Source organism: Hypanus sabinus, chromosome 3 (assembly GCF_030144855.1).
Source record: "Hypanus sabinus isolate sHypSab1 chromosome 3, sHypSab1.hap1, whole genome shotgun sequence".
Lineage (NCBI taxonomy): Eukaryota > Metazoa > Chordata > Chondrichthyes > Myliobatiformes > Dasyatidae > Hypanus > Hypanus sabinus.
This window is the reverse complement of record NC_082708.1, coordinates 120,742,100-120,769,810: the sequence shown is the minus strand read 5'-3', so window position 1 is coordinate 120,769,810 and position 27,711 is coordinate 120,742,100. Positions and strand designations below refer to the sequence as shown.

Here is a 27,711-nt window from a genome sequence, read left to right as displayed (position 1 = left end):
TGGAGGCTTATGTCACCCTGCTGGTTACTGTTGCAAAAAGTTATTTGCATACCAACATATTATCCCTAAAGCCTGTGTTCCAAGTTTATTTAATAACCCCTTTGTGGAATCATTATTTAAGGCCAACTGAAAATCCAGATATGCTACATTCACTGATAATTGTTCCCCCTTGTTAATTCTGCACGTTACAACTGTCCATGAAGACTTAATAAAGAACTTCATCCAGAGCTTGGAGTGCATTTTCTTCAAGTTCAAGTGTATTGTCATCTGTCTGTAAGATACTATATATGTGTGTGTGTGTATCTATATATATGTGCACAGGTAAACAGAACAGTAACAGTAAACATCTCGCTGTCCTAACATCTTCAGTGGTGGCAGGGTATTCATTAGTCACACAGCTCAAGGGAAGAAGTTGTTACCCAGTTGGCAGTCCTAGTCTTGATGTTTCTGTACCTCCTTCCTGATGGTGGTAAGTCAAAGAGCTTGTTGGAGGTGTTCTCAAATTTGGCTTGGTGCTGGTAGCATATTTGACCAAGGAACAGATAGAACCATATTCGATGCTCTGATTTGTTTGGTGTCAGTTATAAATTTGCCTCAATGCATTGGGCAGATGGTAAAATCTAGCCAGATAATTGGCAAGGAACACTGCTAAGATTAGAAAGCATTGTCTGGGTGTCAGCATCAAATTCACTAGGATCAGATGGTGACACCTAGCCATGGAGAGTGAAAACATGATCTCACCAAGGCTTTTTCAGGCATTGACATCATCTGACTCACTGCGGTGTCTGAGCAAATTAATTTGGATTAATTCAGATGTGGAAAAAAAATTGGCTTCAGGTCATATTTTAATTGTGTACTCAAACCAGTGACTATTTAGGATTATGATGTCAAGGGCAGTAGTGAAGGGAAATGGTTAAAAGGAAGAATTTCAGAACGAAGCAAAAGAGCATCAGAAGAAAAGCTGCATGGTAATATGGGAAAGAAAATAAATTAAACGTCGAGGAAGGAAAACTGGATAGAGCAATTCGTCACTTAACTGGATTTTGCATCCAATGGCCAAGGAATGATAATTTAAAAATTGCACATGCTTGCAACCTCAAGTAAAATGAATTTATGGTAACCATCAGCTGGCCATTTAACATATATATACAATCAATCTGAACCTTCCCTCCAACATAGCTCATAACCCCCATTTTTCTTTCATCCATGTACCATTCTAAGAGTCTGCTTAATGTCTGTAATGTGTCAGCCTCAGCCACCACTGCCTGCAGTGCATTCCAGGCACTTACCATACTCTGTTTCACAAGGATGATTCTGGGAATGAAGGGGATAACATATGAGGAGCTTTTGGCAGCTTTGGGCCTGTACTCACTGAAATTTAGAAGAATTAGAATCTACCAAATGTTGACAGGACTAGATGGGGTGGATGTGAAGAGGATGTTTCTTATGGTGGGGGTGTCCAGAACTAGAGGGCACAGCCCCAAAATTGAGGAGCAACCCTTTATAACAGAGGTAAGGAGGAATTTTTTTTTATAGCCAGAGATTAGTGAATCTGTGGAATGCTCTGCCATGGACTTCGGTGGAGGCCAAGCCTGTGCATATATTTAAGGTGGAAGTTGATCATTTTCTGATCGGTCAGGGGATCAAAGGACATGGCAAGAAGGCAGGTGTGTGGGGTTGAGTGGAATCTGAGATCAGCCATCATGGAATGGCAGAGTTGACTTGATGGGCTGATTGGCCTAATTCTGCTCCTGTGTCTTATGGTCTTATATTTTATTCTTTGTTTTGGAACTTAGGGTTATTAGAAATCAAAAGGTGGTTATCACCTTCTTTATGGGATCTTAGACCATAAGACATAGGAGCAGAATGAGGCCATTTGGCCTGTTGAGTCTGCTCCACCATTCAGTCATGGCTGATCCTTTTTTCTCCTCCTCAACCCCACTCTCTGGCCTTCTCTCCATAACCTTTGATGCCGTGTCCAATCAAGAGCCTATCAAGCTCTGCCTTAAATACACCCAAAGACCTGGCCTCCACAGCTGCCTGTGGTAATAAGTTCCACAAATTCACCTCCCTCTGGCCAAAGAAATTTCTCTGCATCTCCGTTTTAAATGGACACCCCTCTATCCTGAGGCTATGCCCTCCTGTCCTAGACTCTCCCATGATGGGAAACATCCTTTTAACATCTACTCTATCCAGGCCTTTCACAAATACAAAAAAAAACTGAGTATCTCTTTAATTGGGGAATGGAATTCTGACTCTTTCAGACCAGATTGTTCAAAAAATGATATGGTACAAGGTTAGATTGCATTGGGTAAGAAAGCAGAGCAAAGAAAACAACCTTAAAGCATTTAATAATTTTGTGGTAGATCTCAAAGATTAATTGAAATCTGAGGAAATGAGGCTTAAAGTATATAGGATAAAATTTTCAGAGATATTTACCATATGAGGAGCATTTGATGGTGGTGAACCTGTACTTACTGGAGTTTAGAGGAATGAGGGGATCTCATTGAAACTTACTGAATATTGAAAGACCTAGACAAAGTGGATGTGAAGGTGATGCTTCAAATAGTGGGAGAGTCTTAGGCCAGAGGGCACAGCCTCAGAATAGAAGGGCATCTCTTTAGAAAAGAGATGAGGAGGAATGTCTTTAGCCAGTGAGTGGTGTTTCTGTAGAATTCATTGACACAGATGGTTGTGGAGGTCGTCATTGGGTGTATTTAAAGTGGAGTTTGATGAGTTCTTGATTAGTAAGGGCATCAAAGGTTACAGGAAGAAGACAGGAGAATAGGGTTGCGAAGGAAAATAACTCAGCTGTGATTAAACAACAGCACAGATTCAATGGACCAAAGGACCTAATTATGCTCATAGTCTTAATTAGCTGCTGTAATTAAGAATAATCAACTCACCAACCTTTGTCTGCTCTTGAATGGACAAGCTCCAACCTTTCCCTGGCTTGTGTTCTTCATATGTTCATCCACAAAAGTGAAAAACTTTCCATGGATGAGTTTAGTGTAGAGCTTGTATTGGTCACAGCAGGATCCTCAGTTGTGTCTGGCGTTCACCTTGGGAAGTGAACTGACACAGTAGTGTCCTGCCACAATTGCAGATCTCATGTATTGTGGCACAATCCCGTTTTACTTTCTTGGTTCCTGACTGGTCCATTGGATGCAGAGATAGCTTGTGGCTCTCCTCTTCCCCCTTTGGGAGCTGCTCTGCCATCCTACTAATCGTGCTGAGTCCGCATACTGCCTTGCAAGTCTTATCTATCCTGAGCCATCATGGGTAAATACAGAGATAAAGCTGACTGCCTGGCATAAGAAAGCTCCTGAGTGACATTTATCTGCACTGGTTTACAACGTAGAAGGTATCTGATATTCTTAGATTATTATTTTCTTTTTCCTTGGCTGGTCACAACTCCTAGACACCTGGTGATAGTATTCCAGTGAGAATATACAAGCTGCTGACTTTTGTTGGGTTAAGGCAGCCAGTGATGACAATTTCAGTTTAATTGTATGGACGAGCGGTCTATGGCAGACTAACTTATCTGTTACTGGTTTGCATATGGTGAATATGAAAGCTGTAATCGATGAGCCCTGGCCACTCATTTTGAGTTCGTAATCTTGCAAGTGATGATGTAATGGACATTGATTTTACTTTTTATCATCTGAATATGGTCTTTGTAAAGAGTATGAGGGTTATTCCAAGGTAAACAATGTTTATGCATATTGGAATGGGTGCTATTCCATTTGATGGTTTTTTTTATATGCATAACAGATGCACACATAGAAGAGGATGGCCTTCCCTTTGTGTTTGGCCATCCTGTTTTAGTGATTCAACTAATTTTGCTGGGAAACTGTTAGAGCAAAGCTTTTGGGCAACTTGGTGTTATATTTTGTAATTCAGAAACATGAAACTCATTGAAAGAAAATTACAGATTCAGGAGATGCATGTCATAGTTTTATTTTACTTTTAGCAAGATGCACACATATGACGTGGTGTAATGACATATGCCATTCACGTAGTTCTTGTATATAATGCATAATGAATTACTTAAACAACAAAGAAGGCTTAATCAAACAATATATTTACAATAACATTCAAATATTACTGATAAATGAAGTACACATCTCTTGATACAGCAACTTCCTGACCTTGGCATTTATGAATGTATCTGAAATGCAAACCAATGTATTCCAAAATTAACAAAAGAGAATAACAATTGAATTTGGAAGTGTTACGTAATTTCTTTTCAAAGAGTTGCTTAATGACAGTGTTTTTGAGGGATGTAGAAGGAAGACATTGATCACCAATGTAAGTGATTTGCAGAGTAGAAGAAAAATCTGGAGAAAAGGTAGGAGAAAATGGGGCGGCAAAAGAGCAGATAGAAATGATCAGTGATTTATGACAGAGAATCTCAGATCTCAGTGATATCAGGACAAGGGTGAATGTCCAAAGAATTATGAGGGATTGAGCTTGGAATCATTCAAAGTCAAGAGTCAACATTTGGGGCATAGTCTTCCATTTTGGGAATTTAATTTAGTTCTATTTGGCTCTGAACATAGTATTTATAAGGCAATTGTGTGTTACTTTTTATTTAAGGAATGTCTGCATTAGTATTAATTTCTTAGCAATAGATTTGCTTGTCTGAACATTATTTTATAAAAGTGTTTTAATTTGTGAATTGTTTAAACAGAGAAATCCAGTCTCTCTCCCTAAACCCCTGGAGTTAGCAGAACTATTGGCCTTTAAAAAGGTCTTTAATTTGTTTACTACTGTTTGTAGTCCAGACAGTATGGTGAAGGAGGTGACCTCCAGACACGAGGTCTGGGTTATACTATTTTTCTGAAGTTAGGTGAGTTCTGTTTTAGCTGCCTGTCAGATTGGCAGCTCAAAGAGCTAAGTTTTCACTGTGCTTCTAATACCATGTCCACTTTCAGTAAAACACATTGTACTGTTAAATCCTGCAAAGACAAAGGTGGAGAAAAAAGGTTTCTTTTTGTTGCTTGAACTCTCCATCCTCTGTATTTCTTTAGCAATCCTTACTGTACAATTGACAGTTTTGATGTATAATAAGGTTTACCACCTGTATTTCATCTGAAAGCAATATAACTTCTATCTGAATATTAAGAATGAGTGTTAATAAAAACCATTTTGGAGAACAGCAGCATGTTTTCAGTGAACTATATTCCAAAATTGAACAACTTAAATTTCAACATTTTGAAATGACATTCAATAAGTATGTAAATTTTCATCATTTGCTTTAGTTTAAAATAAGTAACTTACATTTTGTTCTGATCGTTGAATGTAAATGGACTGCATTCAGTGCATTGAGAGGTTGCTTTCTTTTTATTTTTCTGTTGTGCCAGAATATACACCCTTATGTAAGATTCTACCATAATTTCAACGTAAGCATATTCCCGGATCAGCAACTAGTCATAGTATTAATCTAAATGCTAATAGTACATATTTGAAGTAACTTGCTCTGGTATTGAAAATTATTCCTGAACTGGATGGACCTTGAATCAGGAACAATTTGGTTTTCTCTTTGTGTGTGTGTGTAACTAAATGTCTCATTCTTTCACTGCTATTTTGATAAATCTGTAATTTCATTTGATCTTGTGACAGTTCTCACTGACTTTCAACTTTGAATTTATTTTTTAATAGCTTCTGTTACTAGTGTTTTTTCCTGATGAGCCTATTTTTGAAAGGTCATCCTTTTCACTTCAGTATTAAGTTATTTGTACCTAAGATACGTAGCAGCTATTCTCAGGTCATTTCAAGAAATTAATTTAATAACCATTACATGTTGCTTGTTCTTAAGATTAGATTTTGTTTTGAATCAATACCCATTGCACATGGCTTAGTCTAAGACAGATACATTTTGGATAAAATCTGGGGTTAGCAAAAGTAATGTGCTTTCCTTTATTATTTCTGGAGGTTCCAGTGTTACATCCTATCTTTTTATTCTTCTCTGTTCTTAAGATCATCTGTTTACCTATAACAATTTGTTTGAGATCTTTAATGCACTTTATAATCTTCTGTCCAGCAAACATTCAACTTAAACTCCCAATAACTTATTGTACTTGGAAAATAAGCCCAACTGTGCTTTAAAATCCAACATCAGAGGTTTGTGTAATCTCTCTCTCTCTCCCTCACCCCCTCCCCCATCTCTCTCTCTCTCTCTCTCTCTCTCTCTCTCTCTCTCTCTCTCTCCCTCTCTCCCTCTCTCCCTCTCTCCCTCTCCCCCTCTCCCTCTCTCCCTCTCTCCCTCTCCCCCTCTCCCCCTCTCCCCCTCTCCTCTCCCCCTCTCCCCCTCTCCCCCTCTCCCCCTCTCCCCCTCTCCCCCTCTCCCTCTCTCCCTCTCTCCCTCTCTCCCTCTCTCCCTCTCTCCCTCTCTCCCTCTCTCCCTCTCTCCCTCTCTCCCTCTCTCCCTCTCTCCCTCTCCCCCTCTCCCCCTCTCTCTCTCTCCCCCTCTCTCTCCCCCTCTCTCTCTCTCCCCCTCTCTCTCTCTCCCCCCTCTCTCTCTCTCCCCCCTCTCTCTCTCTCCCCCTCTCTCTCTCTCCCTCTCTCCCCCTCTCTCTCTCTCCCTCTCTCCCCCTCTCTCTCTCTCCCTCTCTCCCCTCTCTCTCTCCCTCTCCCCCCTCTCTCTCCCTCTCTCCCCCCCTCTCTCTCCCTCTCTCTCTCTCTCCCTCTCTCCCTCTCCCCCCCTCTCTCCATTTATTCAGTTGTAACACAAACCTTTTGATCAATGGCAGCATTAACTTCCCCGGATGATTTCCTTTGTTGGATTTAAATTGACATTGGAGGAAGTAAAATTACATATTTTTCAAAAATGTTGAATAACATTTTAAACTAAAAAATAAGCATTTGAAGGACACATTTTCATCCTGTATTTGTTTCCCCACTATATCCCTTTTAATTATGCTTATCTTGTTCTCTGTGGGTGTGGGTAAAATAGTCAGACACTTTAATTTGAATTTCAGGTCTTTAATATTTTGGTACTGCTGTAGTACTCATTGCTTTATGTATACTCAAACTACATTTTGAGAAATTGTATGCAGTATGAAAAATGCCTGAAGGTTTTCAGTATTGAAGTGGTTAAAAAATTTCTGGAAATAAATGTCAGATTTACAATAGCCAGTACCATGCCAGAGAATTATGAATCAATGCAGAAGTTAAACAAAATACAAAAATAAGTTCCTTTAACTTGTACGTATGATTGACTAGGAATGCCACTATTGATAGACTGCTTAGTGTTTTACTATTGCCACACTCAGTTATTTTGTAATTAGGCATTCAGCACAGAAAATGCTAATATATGTCTAAGTTTAGTTTAGTTCTGCTTTTATTTACTGAGAAATGCAAAACCCGAAGGCTCCTCGATTTGAGAGACAAAACAAAGGCAAGGTCAGAATTATGGCTGTAGCAGCCAGTTTCTGTTTCTTATCAAATGGAGGGAATGAGAATGTTTTAAGAGTGTTTCGTGGAAATAACATGTACAGTTAAGTGATGAGATAATCCTAGGTGTTAGTGCCAAGCTCCCAACTATAGTGAACATACGGGCTTGATTTTCACTATGATGCAATCCAGACGTGTTGCATGACATTTTCAGGTGACCATTTAGTTTCTGATGCTTGTGATCGATGCCTTTATCATATACTTACATGTTTCCTACAGGCTGTTGAAGCCCAGATCCGAAGTTTTGGCCAAACTCCTTCTCAACTTTTAATAGAGCCACATCCTCCCAGAAGCTCTGCCATGCAAGTGGTAAGTATGTCGCATGCTTTTGTTTCCACTTCCATTTTAGATCTGGTTCCAAATGTGGCATTTTGTTCGCACTCTGAACAAACATCTGACAATTTTCTTGCTTAATCATTTATGTTCTTTTGCCCTTGAATGCCTTTGTAATTATTTTAATACAGTATATCAAAAGAAATTCTCTGGCCCTTTATTCCTCTATCATTTACTCAATCATAGTTGGGCGTCAATGTGCACCTTTTTTGTTACATTGACTTAAAAGAAAGTAATGTAATTAGGCTCTATGGAAATTGGAAATGATCCAATATTCTTGGCGCACACCTAAAAAGTTTTGAGAATGATTTTAAAGCTGAACCAAAGGCTCTTGATAACTTGGTGGAAGTGAGTAAATGTAGTGTATGATTTTGTAAAAGTCATTCTGTCATGATATCAAGAATCAAGAATCAATTTTATTCACCATATACATTTACATGTAGTAAGAATTTGCTGTGGTGTATTGGCGTGACATACAGCAAAAACATCAACATACAACAATTATAAAGAATAAAGTAATAAAAAATAAAGTTAGTTAAATTACAGATACGGAATAAAATGGACATAAATAAAGGCATATATTTATAAAATAAACAGCATTTTAAAAGTGGTTTGAAGTATTTCCAGTGGAAAGCAGTGACTGAGGTAATAGAGGGTGATGGTGGGGGAGTGCTAACTGGATTGTCTGATCTTCTATGTTTGTCACTGAAGCACAGTAGAGACAATATGATTGGCCTTCTTTGCCTTGAGTGTAGGTAGTAGAAAATGGCCAGTGATCACTATGCCATGAATACAGGAAAGATAGGTTGGTGGTGGCTTGGAGAGAATAACCAAAGTTTGAAATTAATGGCCAGCAAGCACCAAGCTCTCATATAAGTGCGTAAATGAGGTGCTGATAGCCACTATGTTGCACTGAGATACAACAGCAGATAAATGGGGAAATGGTAGGAAAATGTTAGCATACTATAGGTTTAAAATTTAGTTTTGTGTGGGATAGCATTGGTTTTAGCTCAGTTGCGGCTAAGTATATGGGCTAGCTATCTTTATGTGTGATTCAAGGCCAAACAAATAACTTATTTGCAAAATGCAACTATAAAAATGTTTAAAATTCTCACCCTATTTCTTATATTCCTTGTGGGGGAAAGAAAAAAACCGAGAGACCGGACGGTGAACTCATTAGCTCTATGCATGCAATAGACCGGTACAAGTTCTTGCAGAAACCTATATGGCAAGAGCTTAATGTCGCGTTCCAGCAGCCTGAGGAGGATTCAAGCATCAAAATATATGTTCTTTCATGTGGAACAACATAAAATGGAGGAACATTAAGTTAGAAAAAAATGTCTTCCACTGAGCCTGGGAAGGAGGGTGAGAGCCTGTTATATTTTTTGCTAGTGAGAAAATATTTTAACAAAAATGCGTTATAAAGATGGAGTGTTTTCTTCCTTTCCCACCCCCATGCCAAACTTCTAGTTTCCTTTTATTGTTTAAGTCACCTAATAAAAATTAATTTAGTTTCACCAAGCAAATTAGCCTTCGAAATGAGGCACAGATTTTAGAAAATAAGGTTGTGTCATGCTGTGCAAAGTGCATCAGTGGTAATTTATGCCAGGTGTAGTAATTAGCAGACAAATGCACAATACATATTTGTCTGCTGAGATTTCTGTTGCCCTATCCCCAAGTGCTTTCAGTGGATCAGATAGTTGGATTTAATTGAGGCTACATCAGATGAGGCATTACTGACACCTTTAATTGAATGAGTGTCTGGGGAAGATTAACTCATAATATTGATTGGCTTTTAGCCACTCTCACAGAAGGGTGTCACTGAAGCTTATTATCCACCTTATTATTTTTGTACCTTCCTTTATGCTTCAAAAATCGAATTGCTGCTTCAACAATTAAAGTATGGTTGCAGTGCAATATTTCTTGCTTTGTCTCATGACGACATCTGGTTGAATTCTGTTTCCTATTTTGTCGTTTGTGGCTGTTTTCTAGTTGTAGCTTTGATGCAGCAATGTGCCGACTGAAGATATTGTAATTTTACACAGAATATCTTGAAATGTTTCATTATGACAAATGGAAATGCCTTTTATTTATTTCAATTCTCTACAATTATAATTCATGCATTTACACTATTTGTTATGTTCCTTCTTTGAAATCACTTTTTTCCCCCTACAAGACAAATATCTTACTCTTTCAATCTTTGTTTATAGTTTGTGCTTTTTATATTAAAACTACTCAGTTCTGGTTTAAATTGGATTCCTTTATTTAAAACAATTAAAGCTGTTTTTCTCATGAGAGCACTATGTTTAATGATGCTCAGAACCTCATATCAAAAGGGTTTGCAAGGGATGTAGTTGTATCTTTGCTCTGTTCTCTGCTGCTAACCTATTTCTTCCTGTTTGTCACTTTTTTCCTTTTTATTTGCTTCCTTCTCTTTCCCCATACCTTTTCTGTTTTGATTTGTATTTGATTTGGGGTTTTGCCACTGAACAGTATCTCCTCCTGCAGACTCCTCTGATGTTCACAGACCAGATGCAGCAAGATGTCATCATGGTACTTAAGTTCCCATCCAACTCCCCGGTCACCCATGTTGCTGCCAACACTCAGCCGGGCCTGGCTGTACCAGCCATTATTACAGTAACTGCGAGCAGGCTGTTTGCTGTGAACAAGTGGCATAATGTTACCGGTGAGTGCAGAGATGTTAGTGACAACAGCTAGATTTATCATTTTCTGAGTGTTGACATGTTAAAAGACAGCTATGCTCTAACATCTGCAATGATTAAATGGAATATTTTGTTTACTAACAGCCCTAACACAGTAAAATTAGAGCATTAGAACAATGTAGATTTTAAATTTTTATTTCTACGTGTACTCTACATTTTTTAAAAACTGTAAATTTTGGTCTGGTGTAAATTTATTATATGTTAAGATATTCTACATGGTGATAGCAGTCAATAGACAGAAAAGAAAATTGGGCTGGAAACCAGATGAGGTTTGCTGAATGAAACAAAAAACTGATGCTTGGATCAGAGAAAATCCAAAATAATTCTTAACCCCTTCAGAAAACTATGCAGGAAACACTCAATGTATTTTGGTTCAATGGCAAAATCTTTAACTGGAATCAAATTTATGTGGCAAGGAATGCAATTTCAAAATTGCATACCTGTATTCATGAAAACACATCTCTGCAAAGCTAAGGGAGAAATATATAACTTTTTCCCCCACAGAGCTGCTCTTACAACATCTAATTTAATTTTTATTTACAATTTTAGGCCTTCATGGATCTATGCAAGAACAGCCATACCAGCTGCCAGTTGAAATCGATCCTCTGATAGGTCTGTCAGCTTTTCTTTCTGCAATTCATTACATGCCGTGTGGTGGACTGAAGTGGAGATTACTGTTGTTATTCACTCATGGTGGTTGGGAATGGAATTTTCTTGATAAACCATTTGCATGCAAATTGGAATGCAATGAGCTGTGGATTCACTGGTATTTCATCAACTCTCCCTCGTTGGTTTGCCTAATTTGTACAGGGATAGAACCTGTGTCAGTGAAAATTAATATGGATGCTGTAATAATGTGCGATTGAGAATGCGCATGAAGCACTGTCAGGATAATATTGGATCGTTTCATCACTTGGACTTGTTGATGAGTGTGAATGAGCTGGGTTATGATAAATTGGTGCCCCCGTAATGTAGTGGCCCCATTGCAAAGGAAATTTTCATAATAACAGCAGAGTTCTTTATTACATTGAGTGGTGAAAAATATTGAACTGATGCCAAGATTTCATCATTAAGGCGATCAGATCTTGGCTTTATGAGCCTGCTGTTCAGAAATCTAAATTACAGTAATATAACATTTCCAAGCACAAGTTATAACCTATATTTCTCCATTACTGATAGAATACTAATGCTGTTTCTCTTTTTTACTTTAAGCTAATAACACTGGCATGCACAGAAGGCAAATTACTGACCCCTTGGATCAAAGCATTCAAGTCAATTCCCAGTGCTTCGTGATCACTGCCGATAACCGCTTCATCCTGGTTTGTGGCTTCTGGGATAAGAGTTTCCGTGTCTACTCCACCGACACTGGTAATTGCCATTTTCCTCTGCACATTCACTGAACCAGACATAGTCTATGGTTAATCACAGGGGTCAGGGTCTAATTTTTTTTCTCTTTTTAGTATTACACCATCTGCTCTTTTTCTCTGCAAAGGAAGCAAGTATCTCTTTTCTGAACTTGAATTAACCCTACAAACAACCCCTTTTGTAAACTTAAAAATCTCATTTGATTAAGTCCTGAATCTATATAACATATTTAATGTACTGTATAAATTTTAAGTTTTCTACTTTACCCTTTCATTATTTGATTTAATTTGAAATGTTGCATCTCCTAGAACATCTATCATTGTTAATCTATTAAGTACACAGAGTGATTCCAAGATTGCCATGATTTCTTGTTTCTGGGATGATTATTTACAAATTTTTGAGTTTGGGTTTTACAATTTTCTGAGGCGTACAGGATGCATTCCTTTATTAGTCACAACACGTATATAAGCAGGAGAGTTGTACTGTACGTAACACCAGATAAGCCTCAGCATAACATTTCAGGAAATACATGATTGCAGTGATGTTGGTACATAGAACATTCATGAAAATGCTTCCAGGTCTAGAAAATGTAGCTATGATGAAAGATTGGATAAGGTAAGGTTGCTTTCTGGAGAAAAAGGAGCCTGAGGGAAGAATTAAGTTTAAAAAAAAGTGAAGAAATTGAGGCTCCTAGATAGAATAAATAGGAAAGATTTAGCAGAGGTGTTGGAAACAAGTGGGCTTAGAGAGATGTCAATGTTGAGTGTTGACATATGTGCAAGTACAGTTATTTGCATGGGGCAACGTGAAGTTTACTTGCAGCAGCATCCCAGGCACATAGTATCAGGTACACTGCATTCATAAGAAAAACACACATAAATTATATACATTTTTTAAGTAAGAAAAGCACAATTAGAGCAAAATATTGATTTGAGTGGAAAATGGTCAGTGTTGCTATACTGAGCTAATGATTAGGGTTATATAGATGGTTTAGGAGCTGAATGGTTGAAGGGAAGTAGTTGTTTTTGAATCTGACAATGTGGGACTTAAGGATTCCGTACCTCTTGCCGAAATGTAGATGTGAGATAATGATACTGCCTGGATGATGAGGATCTTTGATGGTAGATGTTGCCTTCTTGAGGCAGTGCCTCACATGCACACTGTAGATGGTGGGGAGGGATGTACCCTTAACGTATTTTCACTCCTTCACATACATGAGGAGTAAAAATCTTTGCTTGATGTCTCCATCTAAATGTGCAATGTGCAATTTATAGTAATTTATAATAAATAGTATGTTCAAGAGGACAGTCAGTATAGCATAGAAATACAATTTTATCCATGCGAATTAATCAGTCTGATGGCCTGGTGGAAGAAGCTGTCCCGGAGCCTTTTGGTCCTGGCTTTTATGCTGTGGTACTGTTTCCTGGATGGTGGCAGCTGAAACAGTTTGTGGTTGGAGTGACTCGGATCCCCAATGATCCTTCGGACCTGTTTTACACACCTGTCTCTGTAACTGTCCTGAATAGTGGGAAGTTCACATCTACAGATGCGCTGGGCTGTCCACACCACTCTCTGCAGAGTCCTGCGATTGAGGGCGGTACAGTTCCCATACCAGACAGTGATACATCCAGTTAGAATGCCCTCACTTGTGCCCCTGTAGAAGGTCCTTAAGGTTTGAGAACTCATATGAAACTTCTTCAACCATCTGAGGTGAAAGAGGCGCTGTTGTGCTTTTTTTCCACCACATAGCCAGTATGTACAGACCACGTGAGATCCCCAGTGATGTGGATGCCGAAGAACTTAAAGCTGCTCACCCTCTCAACCCCAGATCCATTGATGTCAACAGGGATTAGCCTGTTACCATTCCTCCTGTAGTTCACAATCAGCTGCTTTGTTTTTGCGACATTGAAGGAGAGGTTATTTTCTTGACACCACTGTGTCAGGGTGATGACTTCTCTGTAGGCTGCCTCGTTATTATTTGAGATAAGGCCAATCAATGTAGTATCTCTTCATCAACAATGCTATCTTCCCCTCAAAACTAATCAATAAGCTTTAAGACCTTGGCCTTGATACCTCCATATACAACTGGATCCTTGATTTCCTCACTTGCAAACCCCAGTCCTTTCAGATTGGCAACAACATTTCTTCCACAATCTCCATCAGCACAGGTGAGGTTTACAAAGACTCAGCATGTCATCTAAAATTTTGACAAACTTCTATAGATATGTAGTGGAGAGTATATTGACTGGCTGCACACAGCCTAGTATGGAAACACCAATGTCCTTGAACAGGAAATCTTACAAAAAGTAGTGGATAAGACCCAGCCATCACAGGTAAAGCTGTCCCCACCATTGAGCATATCTACACAAAGTGCTGTTGCAGGAAAGCAGAGTCCATCATTAATGACTCCAGCATCTAGGCCATGCTCTCTTCTTGCTACTGCCATCAAGAAGACTGTACAGGAGTCTCAGGACCCACATCACCAAGTTTAGGAATAGTTATTACCGCTCGACCAACAGGCTCTTGAACCAGAGGGGTTATCTTCACTCAACTTCACTTACCCCATCATTGAACTGTTCCCACAATCTATAAACTGACTTTCAAGGACTCTTCTTCTCATGTTCTCAATATTTATTGCTTATTTGTTTACTATTTTTTTCTTTTTGTCTTTTGTTTTTTTGTACATTGATTGTCCATACTGCTAAGTGCAGTTTTTCATTGATTCTATTGTGTTTCTTAGATTTACTGTGAATGCCTGCAAGAAAGTGAATATCTCTCTCTCTCTCTGTCTCTATATATATATATATATATCATAGTGTATATGGTGATATATACTGAATGTACTTTGATAATGAAATTATTTTTATTCTGAAGAATGAAATTGATGCCTTTGCACTATAGTGAAACCAGCCAGAGCATTTGTCCTCGGTTTGGCCAGAAGCATTCCACTGTTATACAATTGGACAGATGTGTTCTAATAATTTATTTTGATTTACCAAACTGTTAGCTTTATAATTCTAGTTGCGCATCATATTTTGTTATAGCATTTGAATGGCCACACAGTGGGTAATTAGTTCATTATTGTTTATTGTTAACTCAGATAATGACTCAAGTTAAGCAGGCTGAATTAGCCTTTCTAAAAATTATGTGGAACATTATCTGCATGGGTACAAAAAGGATTATGAAAAAGAGAATTTTGTAATAGTGGTTAGAACTTCTGCTTATCAATGTATTCAAAGCTGCAAAGAGGTAAAATGAGGACAAACCTAAATACCAATATTGTGCACTTTTTTCTGCATAATGTAAAATGAAGAATCTAAATGCTGCTAATGATTCATTCATGAAAACAAAATTATTTGTGGCAGGTCAGAGAAAGAAATCCCAAAAACAATACTGATAGTTGTTTCTATCAACTACAATTTCTGTAGAAATTGGTTTACATTTTTGTTTCATTGTTTGTGTTATTATTAATGTTTTTAGAGAAAATAATGCTCCTAACAAAAGTATGTTATTAAACAATTGGAATAAAATATGTATACTTTCTTCCCTCGTCTCAGTCAGTTAACCACAATCAGGTGTGCGCACCAATTAACTGGTCGAGACCAGCTTATTTTAAAAATCTACACTGCTTTTAGCTAGTTATTCTAAAGGAAATGGGTAAAGAACAATTGACCAGGTTGTGGGTTAGTTAGAACCTAAAGAAAAATGAATTGTGATAATCTAAAAGGCCTGAATTCTGCTGAGGTGAACAGATTAGGGACAGCTGCTTGAGAACTGGACCACATACCAAGCCCTTCAGTTGACTTTGGCTTGCTTCAATTTTCTCAGGATAAAATATGTGCAATTTACTGCAATTTGGCTGGAATTTTCAAATATTAGTTGCAGGTAGGTTGTTCAAACTTGTTATATTTTGTATTTATGAATTGAAGGAATTTTGTCCTGCCCTCTGAGCAATTAATAACAGACCAGAACCTGATAGGATGAATGGGTGGTTCCAGTATTGGTCAATCAGTACTGGTGGTACCAGTATTGCTTAAAAAGTTTTAAGCATTTTGTTCCCCTTGTGTATGTAAATAATTATTCATGCTTTAAAGTAATAAATTAACTCCAACATTAATAGTAAAAGTATTCATTTGTTTGGTATTTAAAGTATTAATCCTTTCATGGATGTCAAAAAGAGAAAAAGGTTCATTTGCAAGCGGTTTTCATTTTATCACAAAATCAGTTGCATTTTTTCTGAGGTGTTCTAGCTCATTTTTTTCAATTGTCTGGAAATTTTCCTATATGAACTGCATATGCTACAGTTGAAGTACATGCTTCATTAATTTTTACCTTGAGCATCCAATACCTTTCACATCATACATGAGGGTTTATGTAAGCCAATCTTTTCTGTATTATCTCTTGTTACCTTATTGCTGTTTTCAATTGAAAGATATTTATTATGAAATATTGAAAAGGGGCACCTAGAAGGTCACATCATCTGTTTGGAAAGTACCTCTCATTTGTTTTCCCTACTATGGTTGCTGCTACAGATTCCTTTGTATACTAAATTTTGTTATGAGAAATGCTTTCTCTTGCTGCTATTGTTCACAATACTTCCCCAACAACAAAGCAATTTTGTTTTTAACCATCTGCCAGACACACTTTTCCAATCCTCTCTTGCTCCTTTTTGTTCCCGCCCACCTTAATCTTGCATTCATTCTCCACTGACTCTTTCCATCATCATGTGACTACATTTTTTCTTTCCTCCATCTATATTAGTCTTTTTATTGTTCCCAACTCAATAAACCCAGCAATCCTTGTTTGACTCCTCTGTCCTTCTCTAGGCATCTCATGACCACTCCTTCCATTCATACAGAGCATGGACATGGTACCGTTTTAGTCCAAGGGTTCTGATATTCAGTAGCTCTTATGTTTAACATGTACGTACATATATATGCATGTACAAAATGTACAGGGTATTTTTTCTGCCACTGTTTCCCAAATTGCAGAGAACTGCAAGTTGTGGGCATGATCAGTGGGTTAGTATTAACTGACCTATGCATCTGTGAAGGAAATAGGTGGTGAGAAGTGGGGAAGAGCAAAAGGCTGGATAGGGTGTTAAGAATAAAATCATTGGTTGTGGAGACACCACAGACGAAAAGTTTGGTGAAGAACCACACCTTTTATACTTGTCAACTGCTTTAAATAAGCTCTTTAATCATGCAGCAGCCTTCAACTATGATTAGTACCACCTTTGTTGTTTAAGAATCACTCCTACGGAATCTGTAGCATTGGTCTTTTTTGATGCAGGGACCTTTTTTTTTAATCTTTTCATCAGTTGTGATCATTATTCTTCATCCCTGCTGTTAAGTTCATGGTCAGTTAGAACTCTCCACAACGCCCACTGATCTCACCGATGCCTTTAAGTTTATCCATGAGTTTCTGCTTAGCCTATGATTTGCTCTTTGCTCTATAAATCTTAGTCACAAAGAAATTTTTGTGTGTAACTCTAATCATGTTTTGAACTCCAGTTTTTTTTTAATTGCACGTCCACATCCTCCAGGCATATTATATTTATATTTTTAAATGTTATGTTGCTTAAAATAATTTTTTCTGGTTAATGCTTGTAAACTGTAAAAATGAAAATTAATTGATCAGGAGAAGAATAAGGTTGAGTTCAGCAATAGTGTTCACTAGGCACAAGTCGATGAGACAGTGAATTAAGAGGACAAGCTGTACAGGGATTTCATTTTCATTTTCAGGATGTGAGCATTGCTGATGTGTTATGTGTTCAGCATTTATTTTCTATCCCCTGTTCTACTGTTGATGTTGTTGTTCAAGAAAGGATTCCAAGATTTTGACCTAATGATGATAAAACAATGACCTTGTATGTCTGGCTACAGCCATGCACATCTTGGTAAGTGTAGAGTTTTCCTTTACAACCTAGGTGTGCTTTACAGCCTAGAACTCTTGCAGCATTCCAGAACCTCTAACAATATCAGCCATTTTTGATGTGTTTCCCTCTCATGAAGTGGGTTGCTTTATGCCCCCATGTGAAACCAATTTTGGTTTCTTATTGCACACTTGTTCAGTGTTTCTTGATGTCAAAGACTGACATGTTCCTCTGGAACTCTGCTCAATTATCCTTGTTTGGTCCAACCATTCAGTGAAGTCTAGAATCAAACTGTTTTTGCAGAATCTTGATAATTCCTTTTACTGCTAACAGAGCTGGAATTAGTTGGACTGGAGTTGACCTGTTTTCTGTGTTTCTGAGCAATTTTCCATTTGCTTACTAATGGGAATGTTATCACTGCACTGAAACAGCTTGGCTTGGGGTGCAACATATTCAGGAGCACAATGTCTTCAGCACTACAGCTGGGATGTTGCTGAAGTCTATACCTTTACTGTGATGCATTTCAGCTGTTTCAAGTTTTGTTCTTTAAATGAAAACAAAGAAACTACAGGTGCTGTTAATCATGTGTGTCAGTAAACAATTCAGAATAGAAAAGCAACTGTTGTTAATATTTTGAGCACGAGTCTCATTTGAAATAAAGCTTTAAGAATTTTTCTGTAGTTTGTTTGTCTTTTACAAAAAGTAGAAAATTTCAACTTGTCGCAGAATAAGAGGAGGCACATAGCATACATCCAAGATTAAATGCTGGGAAATTCTATAAGGTGCACATATTCAGAACACACAGATGTGGCTATTAACTCTGTCTTGGAGGGAATTTGCTGACGGTAAGAACATGTGCTCTTGAGACATTGACAATAGCCTTAAAGAAAAAGTTTGAAGGTATTGAGTCAAAGAAGATAAGCTAAATTGTGAGCTGTTTTAAAAATAAATAAATGTTCAAAACCTTACACAAGAAACAAGAATGATTAAGAAGACCAGGAGTTTTCTTTCAAAGAATGACATAGGATTTCATTTATTTTATATATTATACCCCCTGCTCTCCACAGACTCTAGGGATTTTGGATTTGTAATATTGTCGAATGTCATGAGAATCAGTTAGGTTTTTCTTAGAAATGGTCACTGCCCAGCATATGGGAGTTGAGAATGCGACTTGTCACTTAGGAATCCAGGTGTGAGCATAGTCCAGGACATCCTACATTTCAACTGAAAATCCTTCATTATCTGAAGAATTGCAGATAGGTTTGAAAATTGCATTTGTTCATAGACGTTCCCAGGGATGTTCTGGTGGCAGGAGAAACAGTTAAGGAGAGCTGTCCCAGGGATCTAATTTGACATCCTGGGCAAAGACCTCTAGAAAGAATGGTCTTCCTGTGTGCTTCCTGCAGCTTTAGCCAACTGAGAGTTGAATAATTCCCATTGTTTTCAATTTTGTTTGTGGTGATTGATGCAAATACTGGCTTGATATGAAAAGCAGTTGTTCTCAGTTTATCTGTAGAATTCAGATTTTTTATTGCACGATTGAGCCAAGACTGCAATGAATTCTGGAGCTAGGTTGGCCTGGTAGAAGCTAAAATCAGGTTACTTAAGGAAAAACACACAAGAAAACAATATCTTCAATCATTTTACTGGCAAGTGAGAGTCAATAGGGCAGTGGTTGGTTTGGATTTCACTATCTTTCTGTAGGCAGGATTATCCTAGAAAAATTTGCATTTGTCAATAGATACTTGGCAAATGCCGGCATTACAGCTATACTGGAAAAGTGTGGACAGAGACATGGCTACTTCTGGAACACATCATTAGTTCTGCAGTCAGATGTTGGTAGAATCCATAGCTTTTGCTGCATTCATTGCCTTCAGTCATTTTCTTGATATCAGTAAATTGCTTGATGACTATTTTTTTTAACTAAGTATCTCAAAGGAGTTGAGATGGATCATCCACTTTCAGCATCTTTAGGCATAAATCTTTAGGCTCTGCCATCAGTGAAGTGGCAATATTAATGAAGCTTCTTCCTCCTTTGTATACATTTCCATCATCTTTCATGACTGCAGTACTTTAGATTTAATCCTGTAATGGAATCATTTGCTTAATTTTGTTTATAATTCAGTTTCAATCTGGTTTGACATTTTGGCGTGAAAATGCACCCTGGACTTCTACATTTCTTTGGGTTGCAGATTTGATAATAATAGTGAAGTGAGGAATATACTAACCAACCTGTTACAGATTGTAATAGCAGCTCAACTGCTGCTATTGGCCCCCATCATTGTCTGCTCAGTTTTGAGCTATCAGGTTTTTTTTCTGAAGACACCCATTTAACACCATGATAGTGAGACAGAGTACAAAAGAATGTAGCCTTTAATGTAAGTCTCCACAATGCCTGTGTCTACCATTCACAAGCAGTGCATCCACAGTAGATAAATTGGTAAGAATGAAGTCAAGTAGATTTATCTTCTCATGTTGATCTTATAATATGTTGCAGGTGCAATTTTGTAGCTCTATCCTTTGAGATTGGGTTGTCTTGGTAAGCCACAGTGCTCCTGAGCAAACTGATGATGGCCATCTCCATTTCCCACCAGTCCATGATTCTGCTGCCCTTCTAGAGTTCCTTCCAAGTAATGCTCATATTTGATTGGTCAGTTTAGAGGATGGTAGATGATAATCAGTAAGTGGTTTCTATGCCCATCCATAATCTGATGCCATGTGATTTAATGCAACCTTGCAGTCAACATTGAATGCCCTAATTGCAGTTTTCTCCTGAGTATACACTGCAATGCCAGGACAGCTGATGGAAAGGCTGGGATGTAATTTGAAAGAAATGTCATCCTGTTTAAATATACATCCTCCAATATCTATGAGGAGAGTTTGCAGTGTTGGTTAAATAGGGTATACCATGCGAGTGCTTGAGTTTTCTGAGGATTTATTGTGGCATTTGGCAGAGGTAGCTATTAGGCCATTTCTGAGTGAAACACTCTGATTCCATCAGCTGCGTAAGTCTAGGGAAGACAATCTCCAGCCCCACCGAACGTGTCAGATCGAGGTGTAAGCCCACCCTGAAACCCCCCGTTTGTGTGGATGCTGCGTGCTTCGTTACTGTTACAAATAAGTACCATGAAATAATACACAGTACACCGCTTACAATTAAATGATTTAGCTTCGTAATTCCTAATTTGACTAAAGGGTTAGTAAAGAAAAAGCAAAAAAATAAGAAAAGGGCCTATTTTAATGAAACGGTCTGATGTGCACAAGTTTGACCTCACAGTTTCCCCTTCACCAATCCTCCTTCGATCTCCCCAGGCTTTGTCGAATCATGGCCCCACTCCAGGTTGTGTCCTACGACCTCTTCTCTCCGGCATCTTCTCCCTTCATCTCCAGCTGAACAAGAGACTCAGCTGATACTGGTGTCAGGCACACAACACGAAAGTACACTCCCTTCATTGGACGGCTCATATTCCAAAGCACCCGTTATCTCTAACCATAACCCAAGCACTACTTCTACAGAAAGGCCATTACGTTAGTAGTGAAACCTTTCCCAGGGTGTTACACTCTTCCCCCTACCAAAAGTAGTCATGTCCTCATGACAGTGACATTGCTTACCAAGGCAATAGGTGCTACACTCTGTTCCCCCACTGCTATATTGGCCAGCCTATCTGGTGGTCTGCTGATTCTTTGAGACCTCCTTACCCCATCATCTACTTCAGGTTCAGACACTCCTTGGGATGCTTCTGGTTTGCATGACGAGGCCTCTCCAGTGTATCACTCATGCCTTCCAGCAACTCAGACCCCTCTGCCACTTGGCTAAGCCCTGCTTCATCCCTTTCATGGTCCCACTGAAACTCAGTCTATCCACAGATAGTCCCCTTGATTTCACCTGACTCAGTGTGAGAAGGGTGGGGAATCTCTTCCTCAAAATCAGTAAGGAGTAGGCAAAAGGTAGCAAATACCACACCCACATTTCTTCATCCTCCGAGTCAGTAACCCTTTCAGGGGCGGGGTCCAATCTAATTTCTCTTGCTGTTGGTTCTTCAGTCGCTCTGCATCGCCACAGTCCTCTTTATAGCTGTAGGCTCCAAGCTGGACTCTGGGTCAACCCACACCTCTTGTCTCAGAGGCAGAAGGTGGCTGCAATGGAGAATCATGACAGGCCCATGCCCATCTTCTGGTTTCACCCAGAAAACTGTTACGTTTGGCATCTGACTCTCCATTACATAGGGCATAGCTGCCCAGTAGTCAGCCAACTTATGTTTCTCAGATAGGACCAAATTCCTTATTATGACTCGGTCTCCTGGCATGAGTTGGGAGAACCTAACCTTATGATCATACCTCCTCTTACTTCCTTGATTCTGCTTGGCAGCCGTGACCTCAGCTAATTCATAAGCCGTTTTCAGCTCCCTTCTCATATCAGACACATACTTCAGATAAATCTTTGGTAAGATAAGTCTTTGTGTACAGTTGTAGCAGTGTCCAATATGTTGACTCACTTGTTTTTGCTGATTTCCAAGATTCCGAGCATGTCTAGCAAGGTCTGATTAAACCTCTCAGGCTGGGGATCACTCACGGGTGATAAGGCATAGTCCTCAATTTCTCAACTCCAAGCATGTTCAGTAACTCATGTATAAGCCTATTCTTGAAATTCCATCCCATCCCTGATCACTGTGTATCTGCCTGGGGAGGCCATAATAAATGAAATACTTCTCCCATAACACTTTGGCTACCGTGGATGCCTTCTGATCCTTGGTAGGGAAGGCTTGCGCATATCTGGTGCAATGATCCGTGATGACTAAGACATTTGCCATGTTGCTGGCATCTGACTCTGTTGACAAGGAATACATACACACCAGGCCAAGGGGACCTGCACTCTGCAAATGGGACAATGGAGCAGCCCTCATTGACAGCATCTTCTTCCATATGCATCGAATGCACAACTTGCAGTACTCTTTGACCTCCAGCTTCATTTGGAGCCAGTAGAACCGATCTCTGAGCAATCCATAGGTCTTTTCAACTCCCAAATGTCCAAAATCATCAGAAGTGACTTCAAAAGAATCCTCCGATTCTTCTCAGGCAGAATCAGCTGGGAACACTGAGGCCATTCTGGAGGCGATGTGACCCGATTATAGAATCTCGTTCCTCAACTCCAAGCTGGGCCATTCTCTCAGTAATGGAGGCACTGCAATGTGTTTTGTCTTCTCCACTTGGGCCATGTCTCTCTTTTCAACCACTGACCAAATGGTACCAATGCCTGGGTCATCTCGCTGAGCAGCTACCATTTCCCCAGGACTCAATTCTGGTAACTGGTTTGTCTTCAGAGCAGTCAGGTTACAGTAAGCTTGTGGAATGGCATCATCAGAAGCACCCAATTGATTTACTGCTTGATCCTGCCCTTGCCTTCCCTCTGCCTTCACCTTGGTGGAAAACTGGCACATGGCTTTCACTCCTAGGGCAGGAGTTCTCTCCCACTCTTCATCCCTGTCCAGTTCTTCATGCGCATGTTGGGACAAAACATCAGCATCAATGTTCCTACTTCCCAGCCAGTACTTCAGGCTGAAATAGTACTTCATGAACCTTCGATAGTACCCACAATCGTAACTTTTCCTACAGCTTTAACAGTACTTAAAATTCAAATTAACAATGCATCAGGGATACAAATGTCTACCCCACTCAACACGCACACATTCGTTACCAGTAACCCTGTGGATTTGCACCACCACTCAACCCTAGCAGCATCCGTAACCATGTGCCGTAATCACTTTACCGGGCAATAGTTTAGTACAGACTTAAACACACAACCTGCTGAATCAATGTTCAGCGCAATCTCACAACTTCCTACTAAATCGATCCTGGAAGAGCCCTCACAATTGATTCCGTCAGCTGCATAAGTCTAGGGGAGACAACATCCGGCCCCACCAAATGTATGAGATTGAGGTGTAAGCCCACCCTGAAACCCCCTGTTTGTGTGGATGCTGCGTGATTCGTTACTGTTACAAATAAGTACCACAAAATAACAGACAGTATATCGCTATACAATTAAATGATTTAGCTTTATAATTCTTAATTTGACTAATAGGTTAGTAAAAAAAAAACAAAGGGTCGATTTTAATGAAACAGTCCAATGTACACAAGTTGGCCTCATGGTTTCCCTTTTGCCGATCCGCCTTCGATCTCCCCGGGCTTCGTCGAATCATGCCCCCATTCTGGGTTGAGTCCTACAAACTCTTCTCTCCGGTGTTTTCTCCCTTCATCTCCCACTGAACAAAAGACCCAGCTCACACACCAGTGTCAGGAACACAACACAAAATCACACTTCCTTCATTGGACGGCTCACATTCCAAAGTACCCGTTATCTCTAACCATAACCCAAACACTGCTTCTACAGAAAGACCATTACATTAGCAGTGAAACCTTCCCCAGGGTGTTACAAAGACAACCACATTGCCTTGGTTCTAGAATTACACACAGGCCACCATACTTACTTCTCAAGAAAGGTGTCGAGCTTTCAGAGCAATAAACAAGTAGCTTCATAGTCATAACTAGGCTCATGTATAAAGATCACACCTCTTCATCTTGTTCAAGAATCCACCTCTCCAGATTTGACTTGGATCAAATCCCTCATGTATTTGAATTGTGACTCTCTGCTTGGATATTAAGAGAAGATCAGGCCATTTTTATTTTATTTTAATGGTTTAATTATTTCAATGATTTTCTTTGTATTTTCAATACTTTTTTTTTAAAGATTTGCAGCAATAGCTGTTGAATTACAGTCCTGACTTTGACAAAAAGCAGAACTCCACCCCCAGTTTGTTTTCTATCCCTGACTGTTAGACATTCTAGAGTGGATTCTCAGCAGCACACTGCCCCATTCCTAATTACCCCCAATACCTTACCTAACACTTTCTGAGTACACAAAATCAGCTTAATCTGTCCTTTGCTTCCATTCCAGGCAACTGAAGCTAAATTTGGCCCATGATGTGGCAATGTCAAGAGAGATCTATATACAATAGAAAGAGCATGATGTGAGGTCAGAGCATTAGAGCACTTTTAGAAATGGAAGGGTATATTGTGAATACACTTGAGAATGTGTATACGTGACTTGAAAATCAAGTTTTGTAAAGAATGTTGAAAGTGGAGGTATGATTTGATTCAATAGAGTGAAACCTGGTGACATTAATGATTGTTTGAGCCTAAATATTTTGAGGAGGACAATCCAAGGTAATGAGTTCAAAGTGGCTTTCTGTCTTTGAATTTCAGATCCATATTCTGCTTTTGTAATTGTTCTTATCTTTCTTGAGGACCTCACTCTTTTCCAAAATATTGTCCATATAAGTCAGTTAAATGTGTGGCTTTTCAATTGCATAATATTGAATAAAGAAATAATTAAGTTGTAAAATGTTCAAACATTTATTGATTGCTGTTTCCTAGTTATTTTTAAGTTCAACAATGATTGAGCCTTTTTTGTAAATTTTTAATGAAGCTAAAGATAAGTAGCTAAATAATTGGTCTGTCCTTGTCAATCTGTTCCTTTCCTCTATCAACAAAAGATCAATAGCTAATGTAATTGCTGTTATTTCTTAATAGAAAGTAACTATTGTTGGTAAATAAATAATTGATGTAGGAAAAATATTGTTCAGAATGAGAATCTCACTGGTAGCATTGTTCACAGAAAGGGAATGCTGAGTCAGACTTCTGTGATGTATATTCCATTCCTGTACATGTGCAAAGCCTAGGAGGCATTTCTATGCATTAAACAAAGTGTAGACTGTGGAAGAACACCATTGATTCCAATAGGAAATTTGCAATTTTATGAAAAAGAAAGCATTTTGTGAATTATTTGTTTTGTCATTGTTATTAAGTGTACTTTTACATTTCTATAGTGGCCTACTGCAGAAAAAAATCAGAAAATAAAATTTCTTCAGCCATGATTTGCTTGCTAATTCAAGATAGTTCTGCATAAGGAAGTTATTTAAATTTTTTCTTGGTTACCCAAAATTTTAATTGTATATGATTCCATGATAAATTTCTTAGAAATCATTTGCAAAGTATAATCAGTGATTTATTGTAAGGTCAATGAAGCCATGATTTTCCTTCTGGGCCTCCTACAATAGATCTGGTCAGTGGTGTGCAATATGCATGAACGCTCAACTGTTATTTTCATTTGTGCCTCTGGGGCTCAGAACAGTGGAAGCCTCACTTGCTGAAGCAGGCCATCATGTAATGTGAGACCTTTTTCAACATGTTCAATGGACCTGCCTGAGAGAATCCAAATCTATAAAATCAAATGCTAGGCATTGTCTTGTAGTAAATCCACTTTAAAAAAAAATCTCTCAGGAATTCTCCCTCGAGTCTCCCAACCAATTCACAACTCTTCTCAACCTCCCCATATATCACAAGACCCAGATCTACAATTTACTTTTTTTGCTTTATGTGCTGGAGCAAGCAGAAGAAAGGTGATTGAATGCATAAAGTGTAAACAGTTTATTGTACCTTAGCTCTTGTATCATTAGAATTTTACAACAGTAGAATCTTGAAAGAAACACGTTGACCCAACAACACCTACCCACAAAATGAATTTTTCCAGAAATGAATATTTTCTGAGCCATAATGCAATTGATGCCTCTGTTGAATTACAGTATGGAATCATGCCCTCTGGTTCCCTGTCTCCACTGATCATCCATCACCCATTTACACAAATCATATGTTCCTGCCTTTTATTCTTCACCTTCATATTCTCTTCAATTTCCCCCCAAATCCTACTGCTCACCTATGCACTAAGGGTAATTTACAATAGCCATTTAATCAACCAACATGCATGTTTTTGGGATATGGGAGGAAATTGGAGTGCCTGTGGGAAACTCATGAATACGGGAGAACCTGCACCTCTGCTCGGATGGGGCTGAAATCAGAATTGAACCTCTGATCCTGGTCTTGTGTGGCAGTGGCTTTACTAGCTGTGTATTTATGCATGTAACTAATCAATTGATTGTTAACAAAAACAATTAGCATCTTATTGGACCAGCATTTGCCTATTTGAATTTGCCGATATGCCCAATTATATTTCCCTTTCCAGTACCATATTTCCCTTTGCATGCATCAGTTCTCTGAATGATCTGCTCTCCACCCCTAACTGCAGTAGTGTGGCACTCAACCACCTTGGACAAGCCTGGAATTTTCTCTTCATTGTTACTTATCTCCTTTTCAGCATTAAAAGCTTTTAAAAAAAACACTTCAACTAAACTTTCAGTCAACTCTTTTAATTCTCCAACAAAGACTGGCCATCTGCTCCTTTTCTATTCTGTGAAGGCACAGGAAGTTTTTTTGAATTAATTGCTTGTTCAAATCAGCCAAAGTCCTTATTTCTGGTTTCTATCCAATGATGACTTCTGGAAGATGTATTTGTGGGGACTTTGGTTGTCTGAACTGCCTGCCAACATTCTCTATAGCAGTTTTACGTGACATAGTGTCATTTAGATGAGGCACTAGAGAGCTGCTAATCATTATGGAACAGTACTGCTGCATGAATTAGGGAAGAATAAAGGAGTAAATTAGAAAGCCTGAAAATAATTGCATTATCCTCTACTTTCCAGCATTGTGTAATTGAAAATTGATCTTTTTCCAGACAAAAAGCTGATACTAGCCTTTTTATATCAATTGAAGGCCAGGCATTTCCTGCCTCCTTCCACCAGCCACTTGAAGCTCTGGCATGATTTTCGAGTCAGGTGTATGGGATGATGTCATTCTCTATGTGACAGTCCTTGCAAGAGAATTTGGACTACATGGTCATTGGAAGTTCCTTAGACAATGTGGCCCCCACACACTGATCCAATCTAACCTGTGTGATCCTGCCTCCATTTCCTCTGATACTGATTATTTCTCTCTTCTTTACCTGGTCTAACATTCTCAGCTGCTTTCCTAAGCTAACAATCTTTCCATTTCACTCATCCTGTCTTT

General features: G+C 38.8%; 1 protein-coding gene across 1 annotated transcript in view; it reads left to right on the top strand.

Moving 5' to 3' along the window:
* Positions 1 to 27,711, top strand: part of lrba (LPS-responsive vesicle trafficking, beach and anchor containing) — an 817,631-nt gene that overhangs the window by 731,403 nt on the left and 58,517 nt on the right. Inside the window, exons 48-51 of the mRNA XM_059965020.1 lie at positions 7,678 to 7,767; positions 10,300 to 10,477; positions 11,064 to 11,126; positions 11,727 to 11,882. Of these exons, the coding sequence (XP_059821003.1) occupies positions 7,678 to 7,767; positions 10,300 to 10,477; positions 11,064 to 11,126; positions 11,727 to 11,882 (487 nt within the window). The remainder of the gene's footprint in view (positions 1 to 7,677; positions 7,768 to 10,299; positions 10,478 to 11,063; positions 11,127 to 11,726; positions 11,883 to 27,711) is intronic.